We start from the raw sequence: 17,965 nt of genomic DNA, 5'->3' as shown, positions 1-17,965 counted from the left end.
GGCTCAGTCCAAATGGAGCATTTGTAGGATAGTTTGTCCCATTTGAACAACCAGTTCAGCGGTTATGTTGAAATATTTCTACTGTAAATCATTCTGAGTGTGATGGAGAAGATCGCGCACACAGAGGGATAAACACATTACTTTCACTTCCGACACACAGATTGCCTAAAACAAGACAAACACGGCGACGTCTGCAGCCATTCCTCACACACTCTCTAACCAGCTGACCTCCGCAGACTCTTCTCACCCCCCGAAAATTAGTTTTCTTTCTTTCCACGATGCCAAAGCCTGGTGGGCTCAAAGAAATTGCTTCACAAGACAAGACACAGATGACAGATTAAGCAATTTATCATCTAGACCAACTTTAGTGTCTAAAATCCTGGAACTGGGAGGGAAACTGACGGCTTGTTTTTTTCCCTGTCAATCCTCACGTGTCAGTGCATGGCGGTCGTCTCCTGGATTATTCCACCAAAAAAATTCTCAATTTGCCGCCTTCCTGGTTTCATCTTCCATCTCTCTCTTAAACTCCACACACACACACACGCACACGCACACACACGCACCCAACCCGGTGTGAACATTTTGTAATAACACCCCGCCTGCAGTTAAAGCACCGTAAAACAGCCCGTGAAGCCGAGTGTGACGGTGCTGTAAAACCGACGCTGAGTACGACTGATGGGACCGAGCGAGAATCTGAGTGATTTCATACAAGATGACGAAACCCGGGCAGTTTGTCTTCTTAACAGGCCAACTCTTTATTGTCCTCAGTCCAGCGAGCCGCTCAAACAAACGAATTTATCAGAGGAGAACGTTCTCCGGCTGCAAGGGTGCACCTGTTGTCTTCTCTATGAATGATGTGGAGTTAAAAATTCTGCCTGTGAAAATAATTAATGAGCTAAAGGTGTTTTCACACTTGATAGTCTGGGACTCTTGGTCTGATTTGGGAATAAAATTGCAACATTTGTTACATTTTCAGCTGTATGGTGTCAAACGGCACAAATCCTTTGAAGAACCTGTTCCCCTCCTCGCCTGTGGGGGCGCTACACCAATTACTACTGACAAAAAAAGCCTCTAAAGCCAACACTGAGCGCAACTTTCTTCATCACAAAATGCAGTGGTGTCAGATTTTAGCAGTTGTAAGATTTCTCTTTTTTTGTTGGTAAAGAAAAATGAGCCATTTCTCCTGCTAACGCTCGTACAAATGGAAATGATAGTGTGTTTCAATTTATTATGCAATTCATTGATTTGTTGTTTATTGTGCCAAGCCTAAGTGGAACTCCAACTTTTCTTCTGAATATCAATGAATTATTTGTTTTAAAAAAGATAATTCTAAGTTAGTTTTATCTTATTTCAAGAGTTTTGAAGTATTTTCACCAGAACGCAGATTAAGCGGTTTCTGCACCACTTCAACAGATCTGAGACTGAGATTTGAAGTTCAACTTTTTGGTCCACATCAGAAGCTATAATCATATATTCTATGTAATAATTTAAACAGCTTTGTTTTTGGGGATTCTCTAAATTCAATACTGAAATTATTCCACGTTTTAACTGTGACAATCCCGTGTTTCCTCAGGAAAACTTCGCCGGCGGCAGTTCTACTCTCAGCCACTGGAAAACGGGCGTGTCCTCACACAGGGATCCACCTTCACCTACCAGGACGTTCTGGACCGGCTGCTGGTCTACACGCCCGAAACCGTCAGTGGTGGAGCCGACGAAATGGGCTTCACCCTCACCGACGGCACGCAGACCCAGACGGGCCTGCTGCGGTTCATCATGGACGTCAGGAAGAGCGAGGGGCCGCGAATGACCGTCAACAGAGGCCTGCAGCTTCCTGCGGGTCAGATGGGAGACGTTTGGACACACATTGGGACTACACTGCAAAAACACAACTTTTGTTTGTCTAGCTTTTAGTGTAAATATGTTAGCACACATGAAGACAAAAATAAACTACATTTTTTACATGTTAGAAGTATTTTTAGCTGCAGAATCATTCTTTGCTACAAATAATCAAGCATGCACTAAAGGAATGCTATATTTTTGCCTTTCATGCCAGAAAATATTTATTTCCTTATTTTAAAAAGAGGAATTTATTCATGTGTTTTTTGTAATTTTGATTATATTTCAACCTAATGAAAAATCTACAGATTGTGTCGATTTTTTTATCCGATTAATCATGAGAATAATCGATTAGTAAAATTAAAAGTAGATGTTTTTTGCAGGAACTTCGTCTAGAATCTCAGAGCAGAACCTGAAGGGCTCAGACATCGACTCGGACAACCTGAAGCTGCGTTACATCCTGACCAAAGACCCGCCGGCGGGGAAACTGCAGCTGGGCCGCGACAGCCATGTGGAGAAGGTTTCCGTCAAAGGTCCGGTTCAGAGCTTCACTCAGGACGACGTCAACAAAGGTGCCAGATTTAAGTTTCATTTTCTAATGTCTGATTTGTCTTCCTCTACTGTTCACTGTTTCCTCACCTGTAGCCTGTTTTATGCTGCTTTTTAGTTACATTTTTTTATTTTATTGTAGTTTTGCAATGTGTCGAAAAAAAAAATCTTGAAAATGATAAAAAAGATTTTTAACTCCGTCGTGGTAGAAATGAATCACTGCGACGTTTTACTCTGCTTTCGTAAACTTGTTGCCGCCAGAAGTTTGCTATAAAGACAAACAACTTGTTTTTCCCTCGTCGTCTGAATTAGACAAAACGTCTCATTTTACACGTGTTAGAAAAAAAATTCTATTTGCTAAACAATGAGAGAAAGATTATGAGATTTTTGATAAATCAAAAGTTTGATCTGGTCCTTATCCCATTTTAAAACTGTTTAAATGTAACCAAATGTTGGAAACAAGAAACATTTTCCAAAATATTGTAATTTAGTAAACAAACCTGAACCAAAATGAATGAATAGAAAAATGATATGCACCTCCTGAAAACCAACAGCATGCATATAGAATAATCTATTTTAAAATTATATATTTCTTTGACTTTAATTTCTTTGTTTTTATATTTGATTTTGTCAGAGTTTTTTATTCTCTCCACGCTGTTTTTTTTTTTTCTTTGCTGACGTGTTAATCAAAGCCCGTATTATATTTATCTTAAAGGTAGACCAATCAACAGAAATGCTTATGAACTCGTAGTATTGGTGTTCTTTTCTCTCTCATCTTATTCTCTTGTCCTGCTTTGTTCACGTAATAATTATTTTAAAATATACAAAAACACATTAAAGCTGCAGTATGTAACTTCTACAAAAAACATTTAAACATTTGCAGAAACTGTCAGATTATTATGACAGTAGAACATGAAACAGGTGATCTGTGATGAAAATAAAACTCCTCTGCCTTCTCCCACTGCTAGCTTAGCGCTTTCAATCACAATCTTGAGCTCTTTCAAAAACCTTGAGATTATAAAGTCACAAATCAGCAGGTGCAGCCCGTTACCTAGCAACCTCAACAGAATTCTGCCCGTTACCTAGTAACCCCAGCTGAGCTCCAGCATGTTTGGTCAGCTGGCTTTACTGCTGTACAATGGCTGCTGGAAAAGACAAGTGTAAAAATTAACGCCACTCATTCATGTTCACACAGAAAAACAAATGTAAAGTTCTTTCTGTTGGATGCAGGTAAAGCTGGCGCTCCTGATTTGTCTCACTCGAGCTGAAGTTGCCGCAATCAGATGTGATTTAATAATGTGTAGCCGTCACAGCAGTTGGTGCCATGCTTTGAGTTGCCATGACAACGGGTGTTTTCTGTTCCTCGTTTCTTGCAGGCCTGCTGCGGTACAGCCATGAGAAAGGCGAGAAAGGAGGCAGCCTGTCTTTCAAGTTCAACCTGGTCGATCCCGAGGGCAACAAACTGATCGACCAGTCGTTCTTCATCAGCGTTCTCGGTGAGGTTTCCTCCGCTTGCCGCTACCTGCAGCTAAAAAGAGAAAGGGCTGAACTGTTCTTTCATTTGTTGGAGAAGACAAGGCAATTACTACAGATTTATGCCTTTGTCCTGCACTCGACTCGGGACACAAACCGAATACAAAACGTCCTCAGAGGACCTTTCTTTTTTAACTTCTGAGCTACTGATGCATTTAATTAACCCCGCAAATTCCCTCAAATTATTTTATTGTATCCATTTAAAAGGAGTATTAATTGATTTTTGTGTTATGCTTCGGCTTTTCATTTGTTTGACAACAACTTGGAGATTGCATTGAAGTCAATGCAGTACACTGAAAAAAACACTAAATCTTGCAAAGTAATTTTGCAAGCTAGAAATAGGAGCTTAATAATTCATTAAATAATTCATTAATATTCATGAAAAAATACTAGTTATAATGAAATAATCTGCCAGTGGAACTAGACCATATTTTGAATCTGATATTTCAAGCTGCTGAAAAGTTGCTTGTAAGTTAGTTTTGTCTTATTTCAAGTGTACAAAGGTATTTGCATTTGAAAGTAGACTAACAATACCTTTTTTTACGGTGTAGTTACTTGTATACCTCAGATTTCATCTTTCCTGTCTTCCTGGTCTCCAAACTCGAGTTCAGCTCTTCCTCCTGAGGATGAAACCTGCTGTGATTCTGGTGGATCCTGACAGATTTTCTCTTCCTCGCAGCTCAACAGCCTCACCATTTATTATTTTCTGCCAGCTTTCTGCGCTGTTCTGTTATATTTTTTATGTCAGCAGGGATTCTGTTCACCTCTCTCCTTTTCACTTTACCTGTTTTAACTTGTAACCCTTTTTCCACATTTATAACGGGTTGGATCCTCTTTTGTTGCTCCTTCTTCTGTTAAATTTATCTTTTCAGGGTTCAAACTGGTCCTTGATAATGCTTGAATTTTAATGAGGTATTTTTAAGGTTTGGAAATATTCAAAATGCAGTTTTGTAATAAAATGAAATCTAATGTTTTATTAAAAGCCTAAAAGTAGAAACAGTTGCAACCAGATATCTTCATAAACCAAATAAATATTTCTGCCTGAAGTTAAATCAGATTAAACTTTTGATTTTTTATGTTAGTTAGAATTCCCAAATTTATTTTTATTTGCCAAATGCTAGAAAACCAAAAAAATTTAAATTTTTTTTTAACTTTCTTAGTATATTTTGTTTGGCTTGTTTCATTATAATAAATATTTATTGTTCCTAAAAGCTCAATGACTTATTGATTAGTGTAATTGAAATAAAAGTTGTCTTATGTTTTATATTTTTTGTTAAATTAGTGTTTTGCTCCTGTTCCAGTCAGGTTCCAAACTAAAATATATGAATATATTTTAGTTTACCTTGTACCTGCTGTGAAATGTAGAACATTATCACATTATTACATTATTAAAAACAGTAATAAGAAAGTGAATTAAAACTATCTTCTTCAGTTCATTTGTATTGTTTTTATCCCCAAATGTTTGAAAAGTTTGACCGGTTCCTGTTGTTTCTTCATATATTTGTCTTCCTCTCCAGAGGATCATCTTCCTCCCTCGGTGGTGGCCAACAAAGGCTTGGTGCTGGATGAAAACTCGGTGAAGAAGCTGACCACGCTGCAGCTGTCGGCCAGCGACCAGGACAGCGAACCGGGCGAACTCGTCTACCGGATCACCAAACAGACGAGTCTGGGGCAGCTGGAGCATGTCACCAACCCAGGTAGGTGCAGAAGGAAACTTAGGGGTGACCTGTTATGCTTCCTACAACAGGTTGGGAGAGGAATATTTATGACATTTTTTGCACAAAATCCTTCTTGGATAATTAGATTCTTTTACTTTTATTGTGTCTTGTCAATTTAAATCCAAATAAGCTGCTGCTGGCTATGCATGCCCCCCAACCCAACGTTCACCCTCACACGTAAAAATAGCAGCTAACAGAGGCATAATTATACAACAGTGCATCTTTGAAAAGCAATAGTAGAGCCTCCTGCACAACCAACATTAAACTAGCAAGTGGTTTCTAAATAGTAAGTCTACAGCAAAACACTCATCTTTTCCAGTAAAGCAGACACAGCTGGACCACAGCATGGCCCAGCTGGTCATGCTGAAGCTCACCTTTGGTTGCTAGGCAACAGTGCACTGCCCGTCAAATATTACCCAGCAATCAGAAGGTTTTTGAAACAGCTCGTTTTCCAGACACCAGTCACAGTTTTCTGTAATTGTTGGCTACAAAATGCTTTTTTTCTTTTTTAATTGTAAATTAGTTTTGTGAAAAAAACTTTTTTCTTCATCTGCACAACCATAAACAAAACAAAATATTTTTATTAAAAAGTTTGATTTCTGCAGAAAAACAGATTAAATATCAGCAGATCTGAAGAAAAAACCTTGATAGTCTAAACAAACACAATTTGCATGAATTAATAAATGTACCGATGATGTTTTAATGTTTGTTTTCTCCAGGAACCAGAATCAGTTCCTTCACTCAGGCTGATCTGGCGTCTCGCAGCATCCAGTACGTCCACACCAGTGAAGAAGAAAAACACGCTGACCAGTTCTCCTTCACCGTGTCCGACGGGACAAACGAGGTAAAAGAGGGGAAGGTGCTGACGAGAAAAGATTCCTTCTTATTTACTCTAAAACCATCACTCTGCATCTTTTTCTGGCATAATGTCTGTTTTTTACAAATGCACACTTAACAAAAAGTTCTGCTTTTGTCTTGTGTAGGGCTAATCAATTTTATTAATTGCTTAATCTATCAATTCCTCTGATGATTAATTGATTAATTGAATAAAAACTTTTCCTTTGTTTATTAGCTACTGAAACTGTGCTGTAAAAAAAAACACATCTCAAATTTGTGATAAAATACCGACAGCTGCATGTATTTTGCGTAAAAAAAATATAGATTTTACCATATTTTATTAAATGCTGTATTAAATATTTTTTAGAATATGGTAAAATGATAAAATATCTGCTTGATTAGCAAATGCATTCATTGTTAGCCAAAATGTATTTCCTTGTGCATGTGCAACATGCCTGATTTGTGAAACGCCTGTTCTATTTGCATTATACGCACTGATCTACACACTCATCTTTTCTATTAAGTTCAAAGTGGATTCCTACTTTTGACACTGTTTGTCTCTTTCTGGGCTACATTTGATTAACCAGAAATGTCCCTTTCCATCAGACCGACTATAACTCTTTCATTTTCTTCCATTGAATTCTCATTCATGCTGAACACAACGGTCAGTGTTTCACTTGACCTGTATCAAATATACCTTACGCAGAAGCTGCTCAGGGGTAATAAATTAGCAGATTAGCTTTCCCATCTACGTTCACCTCATGCATAAATTTGCCTTGCTAATTCAAATTAATGGAAATCACGAGGAGAAACGAGAAAGTGAGAAAGGTCATTTGCCCTTTACGCCTGAGAGCAAACAGTGTGTGGGAGATTTTTGGCTAGTGTAATTGTTCAGTGTCTATTTCAAAGGGTTTCCTTTCGGTTTGTGGTGCAGCGCCCCCACAGGCGAGGAGGGGAACAGTTTTTTCAAAACGTTTCGTCTGTTTGATGCTGTGCAGTCAAATCAAACTGCAGCAGCTGAAAATGTAACAAATGTTGCAACTTTACTCCTGAATCGATCAGTCTATCGGACTATCAGGTGGGAAAATGGCACCTAGGGTTGGACGATATCACCAAAAAATTATATCGCAATATATTTTTTAAATACCTCAATAACAATATCAAAATCTTAATTAAACATTTTGTGCTTTTTTTTTATTTGTCCAAATATGTAAAATCAAAACAAGATTTTTTTAACAGTCACTAGAATGAAAAATATATTTATATACAAATATACACAATACATTTAGTTTGTCAAATAAAATATAAAAATAGATAAATGAATATAAAAGCAAATTAATTTTGGCCAACAAAAAACAATCTAAAATCCGGTAGAGTTTTTACCAAATACTTTTTTACTCTTATTCATTTCTTAGGCAGCTACTTTTTACTTCTACTTGAGTAAAAATATGTTGGAGTATTGCTACTCTTGCTTGAGTAAAGTTTTTGGGTTCTTTTGGTTTGGGGCAATCCGTTGTTAGTAAACCGTTGCTTTCCTGCAGGTTGCTCAGACTTTCTACATCTCCATAAAGCCAGTGGACGACTCGCTGCCGCTGCTGCAGGTTCCTGGCATGAGAGTCCAGGAGGGTGTGAGGAAAACCATCACTGAGTTTGAGCTGAAAGCCACAGATGCAGACACAGAGGTAAAATAATTAACATTTAACACTATTTACACACCCAGTTAATGTGATTATTTTATTTTTATTCACACTCTATTGGGGTCAGCTGAGGATTTTGTGTTTCAAATCATAGAGATTTGACGTCTCTCCAGTAATGTGAGTCAGCATTTCTGTGTCTCTGGAGGACTTTGGGATTAAGTAGTGAATCTCCTTTAATGAAATCTATCCAAGCCAGATTAAAACTAAATCCCATTCACAAAATTCAGGGCCACTTTAGGTCAGATGCAGATGGTTTTGGATTAAAATGTTATAAACTCACTGTTGTTTGAACGTTTAGTTTAATTTAGCTCAGATCAGAGGCGTCCAGAGTGAGGCCCATTTGTGGCCCTTGGAGTGATTTTGTGACACAAAATTTCAAGAATGAAACAAATTTGGCCAGATCCGAACATTTTATTTTCAATTTTTACCAACATAATTTTTTTACAATGCAAAATGTTAAACACAACACAAATTATTGGAACATTTAGCACGAGTAGGTGAGATTGATTGACAGCTCTAAAACCTTCCCCCTGGCTCTGATTGGTTGTTTTGAAGAGATCGATCTTTTCTGTCTCAACATGGTGACAGTTTTAGCAAAGATGTAGAAATCTTAGTTTTTATAAAAGTTACAGACTCCAACTTTTTTTTTTTAAATCTGAAATTGAAAAAACAGATTTAAAACTATTTATTTCTTTTTTACTTATCAACAAATCAGGTATTGGTGTTCCTTTTACATCCTGGTGAAATTTTTCTACTGGGAAAAACAAAAAAACGAAGTCGTTGACGTCTGTTTTCTCCTGGAGGCGGAGTTCGTCGTCTTCACCGTCGTCCAGCCTCCCCGCCACGGGACCATCGAGCGCAGCAGCAACGGCCAGCACTACCGGCAGACCGGCACCTTCACCATGGACGACATCTACCAGAACCGGATCAGCTACAACCACGACGGCTCCAACTCGCTCAAAGACCGCTTCACCTTCACCGTGGCCGACGGCACCAACGTCTTCTTCATGGTGGAGGAGGCCGACAAGGAGGTGTGTGTTTCTGTGTGGCAGCTTTGTGGTGTTTTTGTTTGAGGTGGATCATTGAAAAGTTGTGTTTTTGTGTCTGAAGGCTGGTTGATTTGCGTAGTTTCAGTCAATCAAGTTTATTTGTATGGCACATTTCAGCAACAAGGCTGCTCAAAGTGCTTCACATCATAAAAGCACAGAAATATAAAGTCATAAAACACACAGTCAACAATTCACTTTATTTTGACAAGTTCCGGCATTTCACATCAAAATGTTGATTGTTTCATTTATAATGTTTCATAAGCAACTCTAAACAGGTGGCCTTTTAGTCTAGATTTAAAGAAACTCAGTGTTTCAGCTGTTTTTCAGTTTTCTGGACGTTTGCTCCAAATTTGTGGTGCATAGAAGCTGAATGCTGCTTCTCCATGTTTGGTTCTGGTTCTGTGGATGCAGAGCAGAACCAGAACCAGCAGAGCTGAGATGTCTGGAAGGTTGATACAACAGCAGCAAATCTTTAAGTAATTCAGTGATTTATAAACCAACAACAGTATTTTAAAGTCTATTCTCTCAGTGGAAGGACTTTAACAGTGAGGTGACGGGCTCTATTGTCCTGGTTTTAGTCAGAACACCTGCAGCAGCGTTCGGGATCTGATTGATTTTTTTTAGGCAGGCCTGAGAAGACACTCTTTCAGTAATCAATGTGACTAAAGATTAAAGCATAGATGAGTTTCTCTGGATCTTGCTGGTTCATTAATCTTTTAATCCTGGAAATGTTCTTCAGGTGATAGAAGGCCGACTTTGTAACTGTCTTTATGTGGCTCTGGATGTTCAGGGGTAGTTGTATGGATTTTCCAAGAGGAGCAGCTTTGCTAAATTGTGACTCTAAGGAAAAATCTTGGAATGCAAAGACAATGGAGCTAAATTGGTGCCATAAAGTTTGTTCTGTTTTTTGAAACTGGAAGAAAAATTAAAAAAAATAAACTGAAAATTTATTGTTTAATTTTAAAAGTGAAAAAAAAATTCAGCTGTTTTTTTTAGATTTAATATCAAAGAAATATAATTCCAACAGAATCAGATCTTTTTTAGATACTGAATTAATACCACTCAATTTTTATCCTGTGCTATGATCAAAATTAACTTTTATTTATTTAAATTCATCAGAAAAATTTCACCTGCAGAAAAAAAAATGGTATGACTCAACGTCACCTGAATCACATGATTAAAAGAGCGGGATTTGATTGGCTAGAAGCCACTTGGCTCCATTCATTACTGATTATTTTGGCTTGAGTCACCACAAAATTACCACATTTGAAGATAAATGTTTGCTGTCAAATTTAAAGTAAAAAAGAAAAAAATCATATACATTTAACAAAAAATGTTTAAATTCAATCTAAATTTATATTATTTTTCTACAATTTCTTCAAGTTGTTCCTTTTTATGTTTTTTTCCATTTTTCAGTCTGTAAATTTCATATAAAGATTCACAACTGAATGTTAAAAAAGAGACAATTTAGGTCATAATAATAAGTTTTCCTTGTGTGATTCACTAGCAGATTAAAAACCTGAAGCGAGATGAGAGTCGATTTGTGTGTGATAAACGCAGAGAGTCGCCGCGGGGAAACGGAGCCGAATGCAGATTTGTTTTGAATAAGTGCAACATAAACAGGTTGTTAATCGTCTCGTTGTATTGGTGCCAGTTTCCCCGTGTGGCTGATTGTCTCAGCAGGAAGTGTTTTAAACACACCGAGTTATTTTTAACAGTTTTGACTGAATATCAAACTCCTCTTAGCATATCATACATTCATGACTTGAAAAGAAGGCAGTACCTCCACCAGAACTATTGTCATATGTATCAACATATAACAAAAAGTAGAAACTTTTTAAATTATTAAATTTAAAAAGTCTATGAAACCCAAGACAGATTCTTTAGTTATCTACTGAACTTAGGTTAAGTTCCTAGCAGGTTTTGATTCTCAAATCCAATTTTTCTACATGGTTGTTGATAATACTAATGAAATACAGCTGCAATCAGAAGCAGAAGAATGTTTTATTATTTTAAATGAGTATCACCATTTGATTTCTTTAAAGTTTTTACATATATTGTTTAGAAAAGCTCATCTAGGGACATTTGCAGAAAATTAGCTTATGCTTAAAGGCCCCTAATACAAGTGGGATTGCTGCTATTATTAGCTTAGCTAATAGCAGCCGCTAATCAACCACAGCGATCAATTATTAATAATCGCAAAATAAACATCAAGCCTAAAAACATAAAACTGCAACTGATTGAATGTTCTGTTCTTTGTGTTTAAGTGTTTTTTATTACTGTTGAATCATGGCGTTGTTGTCAGTTGTTGTGGCAACGAGAGCAAGAAAAAAGTGGTTTTCAGTTCTTCTTTAGTGGTTTTTCTGCATTATTTTTCCCACGCTGTACTAAATTATTAGTTCCTACGTCTCCAGGTTTCATTTTTTTAATGGGATTGTTTTGCCACGGCAGCTCTGGATGGCACGTAAAAGAATCGTCTTTTTGCCCTCCAGCGTTGTGCGCATGCTCAAGGTTTCCAGATGTAAGCGACAACATGCCGGGGGTCTACGATAAGCAGACATGGCATCACTACTAGCACTTTGGACATGCTTGTCTTCTGTTCTTCCTGCCGCTCATCCGTAGCTTCATTCCTCACCTCTGACGGAAACATCGCCGTCCGTCGCTGCGATGTTGACGTCGGCTTTATGGTTGTAGTTAAGAGCCAGCCTGAGAGGGTTCGATTAGGCCTCCCTCTCCTCGTCCCAGCTCCGTCTGCCATCACTAATAGTCTGTGTGTGATTAAACTGAAGGACAGCCACCAGGTACTGATACCAGCCTCATCCAATCACACACAAACAAACAGCTCTCAGGCTTTTGTTTATTACCTCTCCATCACCTGGGGGACGCTCACCTCCACATCCACACGTCTCCTCCGTTTGGTTTCTGGTGACACTGCTGCTGATGTTTCAAGGTGGATTCTCTCCCGCCGGTTTTGCCTTGTTATTAAATATGATATAAATAATGTATGAAGTGGATGGATGGATCCTTTAGTGGCGTGTGTCAATGTTGGCGTGATGACAGGCTGTAAAGTCTCTTGTCCTGCTGAGACACAACTGAATAACAAATGATTCATGTGAGGATTACCCAGATCTGCCGACTGCTACATATCAGCAGAGTTGGGCAGTAACTAGTTACATTTATTCAGTTACATTTACTTGAGTAACTTTTTTGAAAACATTTAGTTTTAGGAGTATTTTACTAGACTGTACTTTTTACTTTTACTTTTGTAATTTTATTATGAAGTGTTTCTACTCTTACTTGAGTAAAATTTCTGGATTCTCGACCCACTGAATGAAAAACACACATTTTAACCAGAAATTCACCAGACACAAAACACACACACAGCTGCACTTTTTGTTAAAGTTTCATGAGTTTTACACTTAAAATACAAAAAATTCCACTTAACTTTATATTTTGGTCCTTCTGATTATGTAATATTTATTAATTGATTGATAATTTAATCAGTTACTTGAGTAGACTTTGTGCCAAATACTTTTTTACTTTTACTTGAGTAACTTTTTGGACAGTAAAAATATGTTGAAGTGTTTTAAGTAAATAAGTCTTTAATGTTGGTTATAAAAGTTCTAGTTTCACTTATAACTAAACATTTTTCCATCTGCCAGTTGAACCTTGTCATCAATATTAAGAAATTATTGACTTAAAACAAGCTCATAATTCTTGCAAAAAAGAAAAATTGCTTATTAGTTCATTTTCTTAATTGAAGTTTACTAAAATATTTGCAGTTGAAACTGGTGCAAAAATATGCACACAAAAAACCCAGAAATTATTAAATTAAATTTTGCATCCAGTGCATTTTTTAATTTAGCTACTTAATCCTGGTGTGTAAATTCATCTCAGCTCAGGAACTAATCACGAAATTCTGATTACAACTCTTTGATTCTCTGCTTTCTGCACCTTTAGTACACCTGAAGGAAACTCGTTTATTTATAGCAACAGCGGCTCGTCTCTTTTAACTGTAATGAGGAATCTAGTTGGGATTTCTTCTCCTACTCTTGAATGTTATCACACAAACGTGAAACGTTTTTGCATAACGCCTCCTCAGCAGCTTAGCTGCCCAATCACAGCTTCTTACACACTTTTAATGAGAAAAAGGAATGAAAATACTTATTTATATATCAGTGTGTAATTTCCCCACTGTGGGACAGTTAGAGTCATTTCTATTCTGATTTTTTTGTGCACCTTGATATCTTTTTATTTATGTTAAAGTATTTCAAAGTGTTTTTCTGTTTTCCAGATTGTGACAGCTGCTCCTCAGAAGTTTAAAATTGACATTCTTCCGGTTGACGATGGAACGCCGCGGATCGTCACCAACTTGGGGTTGCAGTGGCTGGAATACATGAACAACAAGGTACAACAAACTGAACACAAAGTATTAAAACAGCGTTGGATGCAAAGAGGGATTTTCACCCTTGAAATGTTTAAAAACTGAGATGTTTTAACGAGGAAGGAACGTTTCTAACAATCATTGACAGAGCAACCACCACAGCTCTGTGTGAATAATTTCTCACCAATTAAATACAGTTTTTTTTTCACCTGCCGACTCATAAATATGGAGGAAAATGAAACTTAATTTCCCCACCTCCAGGTGTTTTTTAAAAACTCATCACAAAGTAAAGCCAATTATGCGGCATTATTTTTTTGTTTGTTTGAACGCTGTTGAAATGTCATTTTGTGAAATTATTCCTCGCCTGCGCTGTTTGTGTTGCTGCTAATTAAGTCCTCTGTGTTTTATCACTTAGGCAAATTATGGAAATGCTAAACCTCTGCTTCATCTCATTGGTTTTTGAGCAGGAAACAAATCCTGTTAGCACATATTTGTGTCATTATGAGGTGCTTTTTCAGCTGCAGCTCACGCAAACACATAAGGATGTCGCTGCTGAAGTGTGAAGCTCATTTTTATTGAGTAAACAACAGCATGAAGCCGAGGTCATGAATAACAACACCGATCTTCAAAGAGGTTTTTAAAATCACTTTTTGCTCTTTTCTGCTGTTATATTTTTATACGTATGTCAAAACATTCATCCAGAAAGTGTTTATTAAAGGTCAAGTGCACACATTCCCCCCAGCATTTATAAATATCCATATCCAACCTACATTAATATGGGAAATAACACTGCTTGCATTTTTTTTTCATAGCTCTAAGACATTTTCAGACATTTCTGCAAAATTTTTCATTATGATTTATTTATACAGTTTGCAAAAAAATGTCAATGTTTTTCTCAGTTTAGCTATTTCTTTTTTTTCATTATTATTTTTATTAATTTTTGATTCGATATGATACAAAGAACAAAGAAGAAAACTGTGCCGCCACACATAAAAAAAAAAAACTAAACAGGACAAAAAAACAAACAAAAAAAAAAAAAAAACAACAAAAAAAAAGAAAACAGCACAAAAAACACACAATAAAATACCCCACATGAACAAGAAGCAAGGTGTCAATCTTCACCTCCAGTCCACATCACCTCTTAGCCATCAAGAGAGGAAAAACAAAAGCAGGCAAGAATAAATAGAGCTACAAAACAAAACAAGAAAACTGAAATCCTAGGGACCAAGCAGAAAAGACTCAAGGGGACCCCAAAGTGTCAAAAATGTGTCTGACTTGTGATTAAGATCATGGGTCAGCTTTTCCAAAGGAAGGATAACAGATATCTGTGTGAGCCACATATTTACTGTGGGGGCAGAAGGAGAAGTCCATTGTAACAAAATACATTTCTTGGCAAGAAATCGAAGAATTGTAAATAAGGATTTAGAATGTGGATCCAAATGATTGGGGGAAACATTTAGAAGATAAAACAAAGGAGACAAAGAAAAGTGAACACCCAAAACCTTTTCAGTCACCAAATGTACATCCCTCCAAAAGGTCCTTAATAAATCACATGACCAGAATAGATGGAGAAAAGTACCTCTATGCCTCAAACATTTGCAGCACAGATTGGAACGGTCAGGGAACATTCTCTGAAGACGAACAGGGGTGTAGTAAGATCTATAGAAAAGTTTGAAATTCTGTTCTTGTATAGAAATAGAAGTGCATTGAGGAAAAACTCCATTACAAATCTTAAGCCAATCTAAAGGACTGAACTTCATCTCCAGATCACGCTCCCACAACCGCTTCACAGAGTCAAAGCTTGATGGTACAGAGCTGAGTAACAATGCATAGAATTTGGAAATCAGACCTTTGGGAGAATTAGTTGAAACCAGAACATTTTCTAAGTCTGTCAGTTCCCTACGGAATGCATTGGACTGAAATAATGAATCCATAAAATGCCGAATTTGAAGATATTTGTAAAAATCTTTCTGAGGAATGTTGCTCTTGTTCCTGATTTGGTTAAACGATTTGATAGCACCGGAAATCAACAGATCAGAGAAATCATTCAGACCAGAACAAGACCAGTTCAATAGGCCAATACTTCTAATAGAAATTGGTAGGTCAGGGTTTAAAGTCAGGGGGGATCTAATTGAGATAAAGGGGGGAATATTCAAGTATTTCCTTATGTCTTGCCAAGCTAACAAAGTACCATGAACTATCATGTTTTCCTTCAATGAATCCAATTGATCTAAGTTATTGATAAAAGGGAGAGAACTTAACCTTCTAGGACAGCATGATAGAGATTCAAGGCTCCGCCATAAGCAGGTGTCTCTACTAGAAAACCAGTCTGACATAATTTTAAGCTGGGCAGACCAGTAGTAAAACTGTAAGTTGGGTAAAGATAAACCTCCTAACTGCTTGGGTTTAGTAAGAGTGGAGAACCTAATTCGTTGATGCTTATTGTTCCAAATAAAACGAGAAATATGAGAATTAAGGGATTTAAAAAATGTAAGGGACAAGTAGCAAGGAAGGTTTTGAAAAAGGTAGTTTAAGCGAGGGAGAATATTCATTTTTATTGTATTAACCCTACCGAAAAGTGATATAGGTAAAGTAGACCATTTCAACAGATCGTTCTTAATGTTCTGAACTAGGGGGGAATAGTTTGATGAGAATAAGTCTTTCAGATCAGGGGTAATAAAGATGCCCAAGTACTTGAAACCTCTTTTAGATGTATGGAAAATAGGTTGTAGCTCCATATCTTGAGGGATATTGAAAGGAGAAGCGACAGATTTGCCTAAATTAACCTTATAGCCCGAAAGAGCACCAAATTTATCTATGGAGCTAAGTACAGCTGGGACCGATTTATTTGGGTTTTTCAGGTATAAAAGGACATCATCCGCAAAAAGAGAGATCACATGGTGATCTTCACCAATCCTAATTCCAGATATGTCTGGGTTAGATCTAATAGCCACGGCTAAAGGTTCAATAAACAACGTGAACAGCAAAGGAGACAAAGGGCAACCCTGTCTACAACCCCTCTGAACAGAAAAACCGTCTGACAGCAAACCGTTAGTATTTACCCTGGCTACTGGATTGGAATAGAAGGCTTTAATCATGTTAATAAAATTAGGGCCCATGCCAAATTTCTGTAAAACTAGGAATAAAAATGGCCATTCTACCCGATCAAAGGCCTTTTCTGCATCGAGAGAGATAAGCAAAGCAGGGTCTTTATGTTGATTAAGATAATGGACGACGTTTAGAGAACGACGCACATTGTCTGTTCCATATCTAGATTTCACAAAACCTGTCTGGTCGGGGTTTATTATCTTAGGGAGAATTTTTTCTAGTCTCCGTGCCAACACCTTCGCAACAATTTTGTAATCAACATTAAGGAGACTGATGGGTCTATAGGATGAGCAATCCAGGGGATTCTTGTCTTTCTTCAACAATAAGCTGATAGAAGCAAAACTCCAAGATGGAGGCACACCTCCTGCTAAGATATCATTTATAGCAGGTAAAAAGATGGGATGGATCTCGGCCAGAACTTCTTAAAAAATTCCAGTGGAAATCCATCAGGACCAGGACATTTTCCATTTGGCATCGATTGGATTGCTGCCCAAACCTCCTCAGGTGTAAAAGCAGCATCGAGGGCAGAGCGAGCCTCCTCTGAAATTGAGGGTAAGAGAACACCATCTAAATAGGAGCCAATATCTGATTCTATTTTACCAGCCGTGTAAAGGGATTTATAAAAGTCTTTGAAAGTGTTATTAATAACAGATGGATCACAGGTAACATCCCCGTTGCATGTTCTTATCATATTGATAGAGCGATCGTTGATTTGGTTCTTTAATTGATAGGCAAGCAGACGGCTCGATTTGTTACCAAACTCGTAATATTTCTGTTTAGTATAGAGTAACAGCTTCTGGGCATGGCGAGTATAGTCCATATTCAGCTTGGTCCTGGCAGCAACTAATGCCTTGAGATTCCCTGATGTAGGAAACTGTTTATGTATATGCTCCAACCTAGACACCTCATTCTCTAGTTTCTTTCTGTTTTCCTCCAAAACTCTTTTCTGAAAAGAGCTATATGAAATGAGCTGCCCTCTTAAGGTGGCCTTGGCCGCATCCCAAATCATGGCAGAGGAAACTGGGGAAGATTCATTATCAGACCAGTACTGTAAAAGATTATTCCTAACAAGGGTACAAAAAGAACTGCTGTTCAAGAACGAGGTATTAAATCTCCAAATGGGAGTCCTCACAGTATTAAATGAAGATTGAAGTTGTAAATAAATAGGGGCATGGTCTGAAAGAGCAATTGAGCCCATAGAGCAAGACAGAACAGAATGTAGATAAGATTTAGGGATAAAAAAATAATCAAGTC

General features: G+C 37.4%; 1 protein-coding gene across 1 annotated transcript in view; it reads left to right on the top strand.

Annotated features, from left to right (window-relative positions):
• fras1 (Fraser extracellular matrix complex subunit 1) overlaps positions 1-17,965 on the top strand; it is a 264,241-nt gene that overhangs the window by 220,690 nt on the left and 25,586 nt on the right. The window contains 8 exon segments of the mRNA XM_044110758.1: positions 1,574-1,837; positions 2,220-2,408; positions 3,762-3,881; positions 5,436-5,615; positions 6,356-6,480; positions 8,015-8,155; positions 8,974-9,201; positions 13,514-13,627. Coding sequence (XP_043966693.1) covers positions 1,574-1,837; positions 2,220-2,408; positions 3,762-3,881; positions 5,436-5,615; positions 6,356-6,480; positions 8,015-8,155; positions 8,974-9,201; positions 13,514-13,627 — 1,361 coding nt within the window.

This window comes from Gambusia affinis, linkage group LG03 (genome assembly GCF_019740435.1).
Source record: "Gambusia affinis linkage group LG03, SWU_Gaff_1.0, whole genome shotgun sequence".
Classification (NCBI taxonomy): Eukaryota; Metazoa; Chordata; class Actinopteri; order Cyprinodontiformes; family Poeciliidae; genus Gambusia; species Gambusia affinis.
Note: the sequence above shows the minus strand (reverse complement) of the source record. Positions and strands in the feature narration are given on the sequence as shown.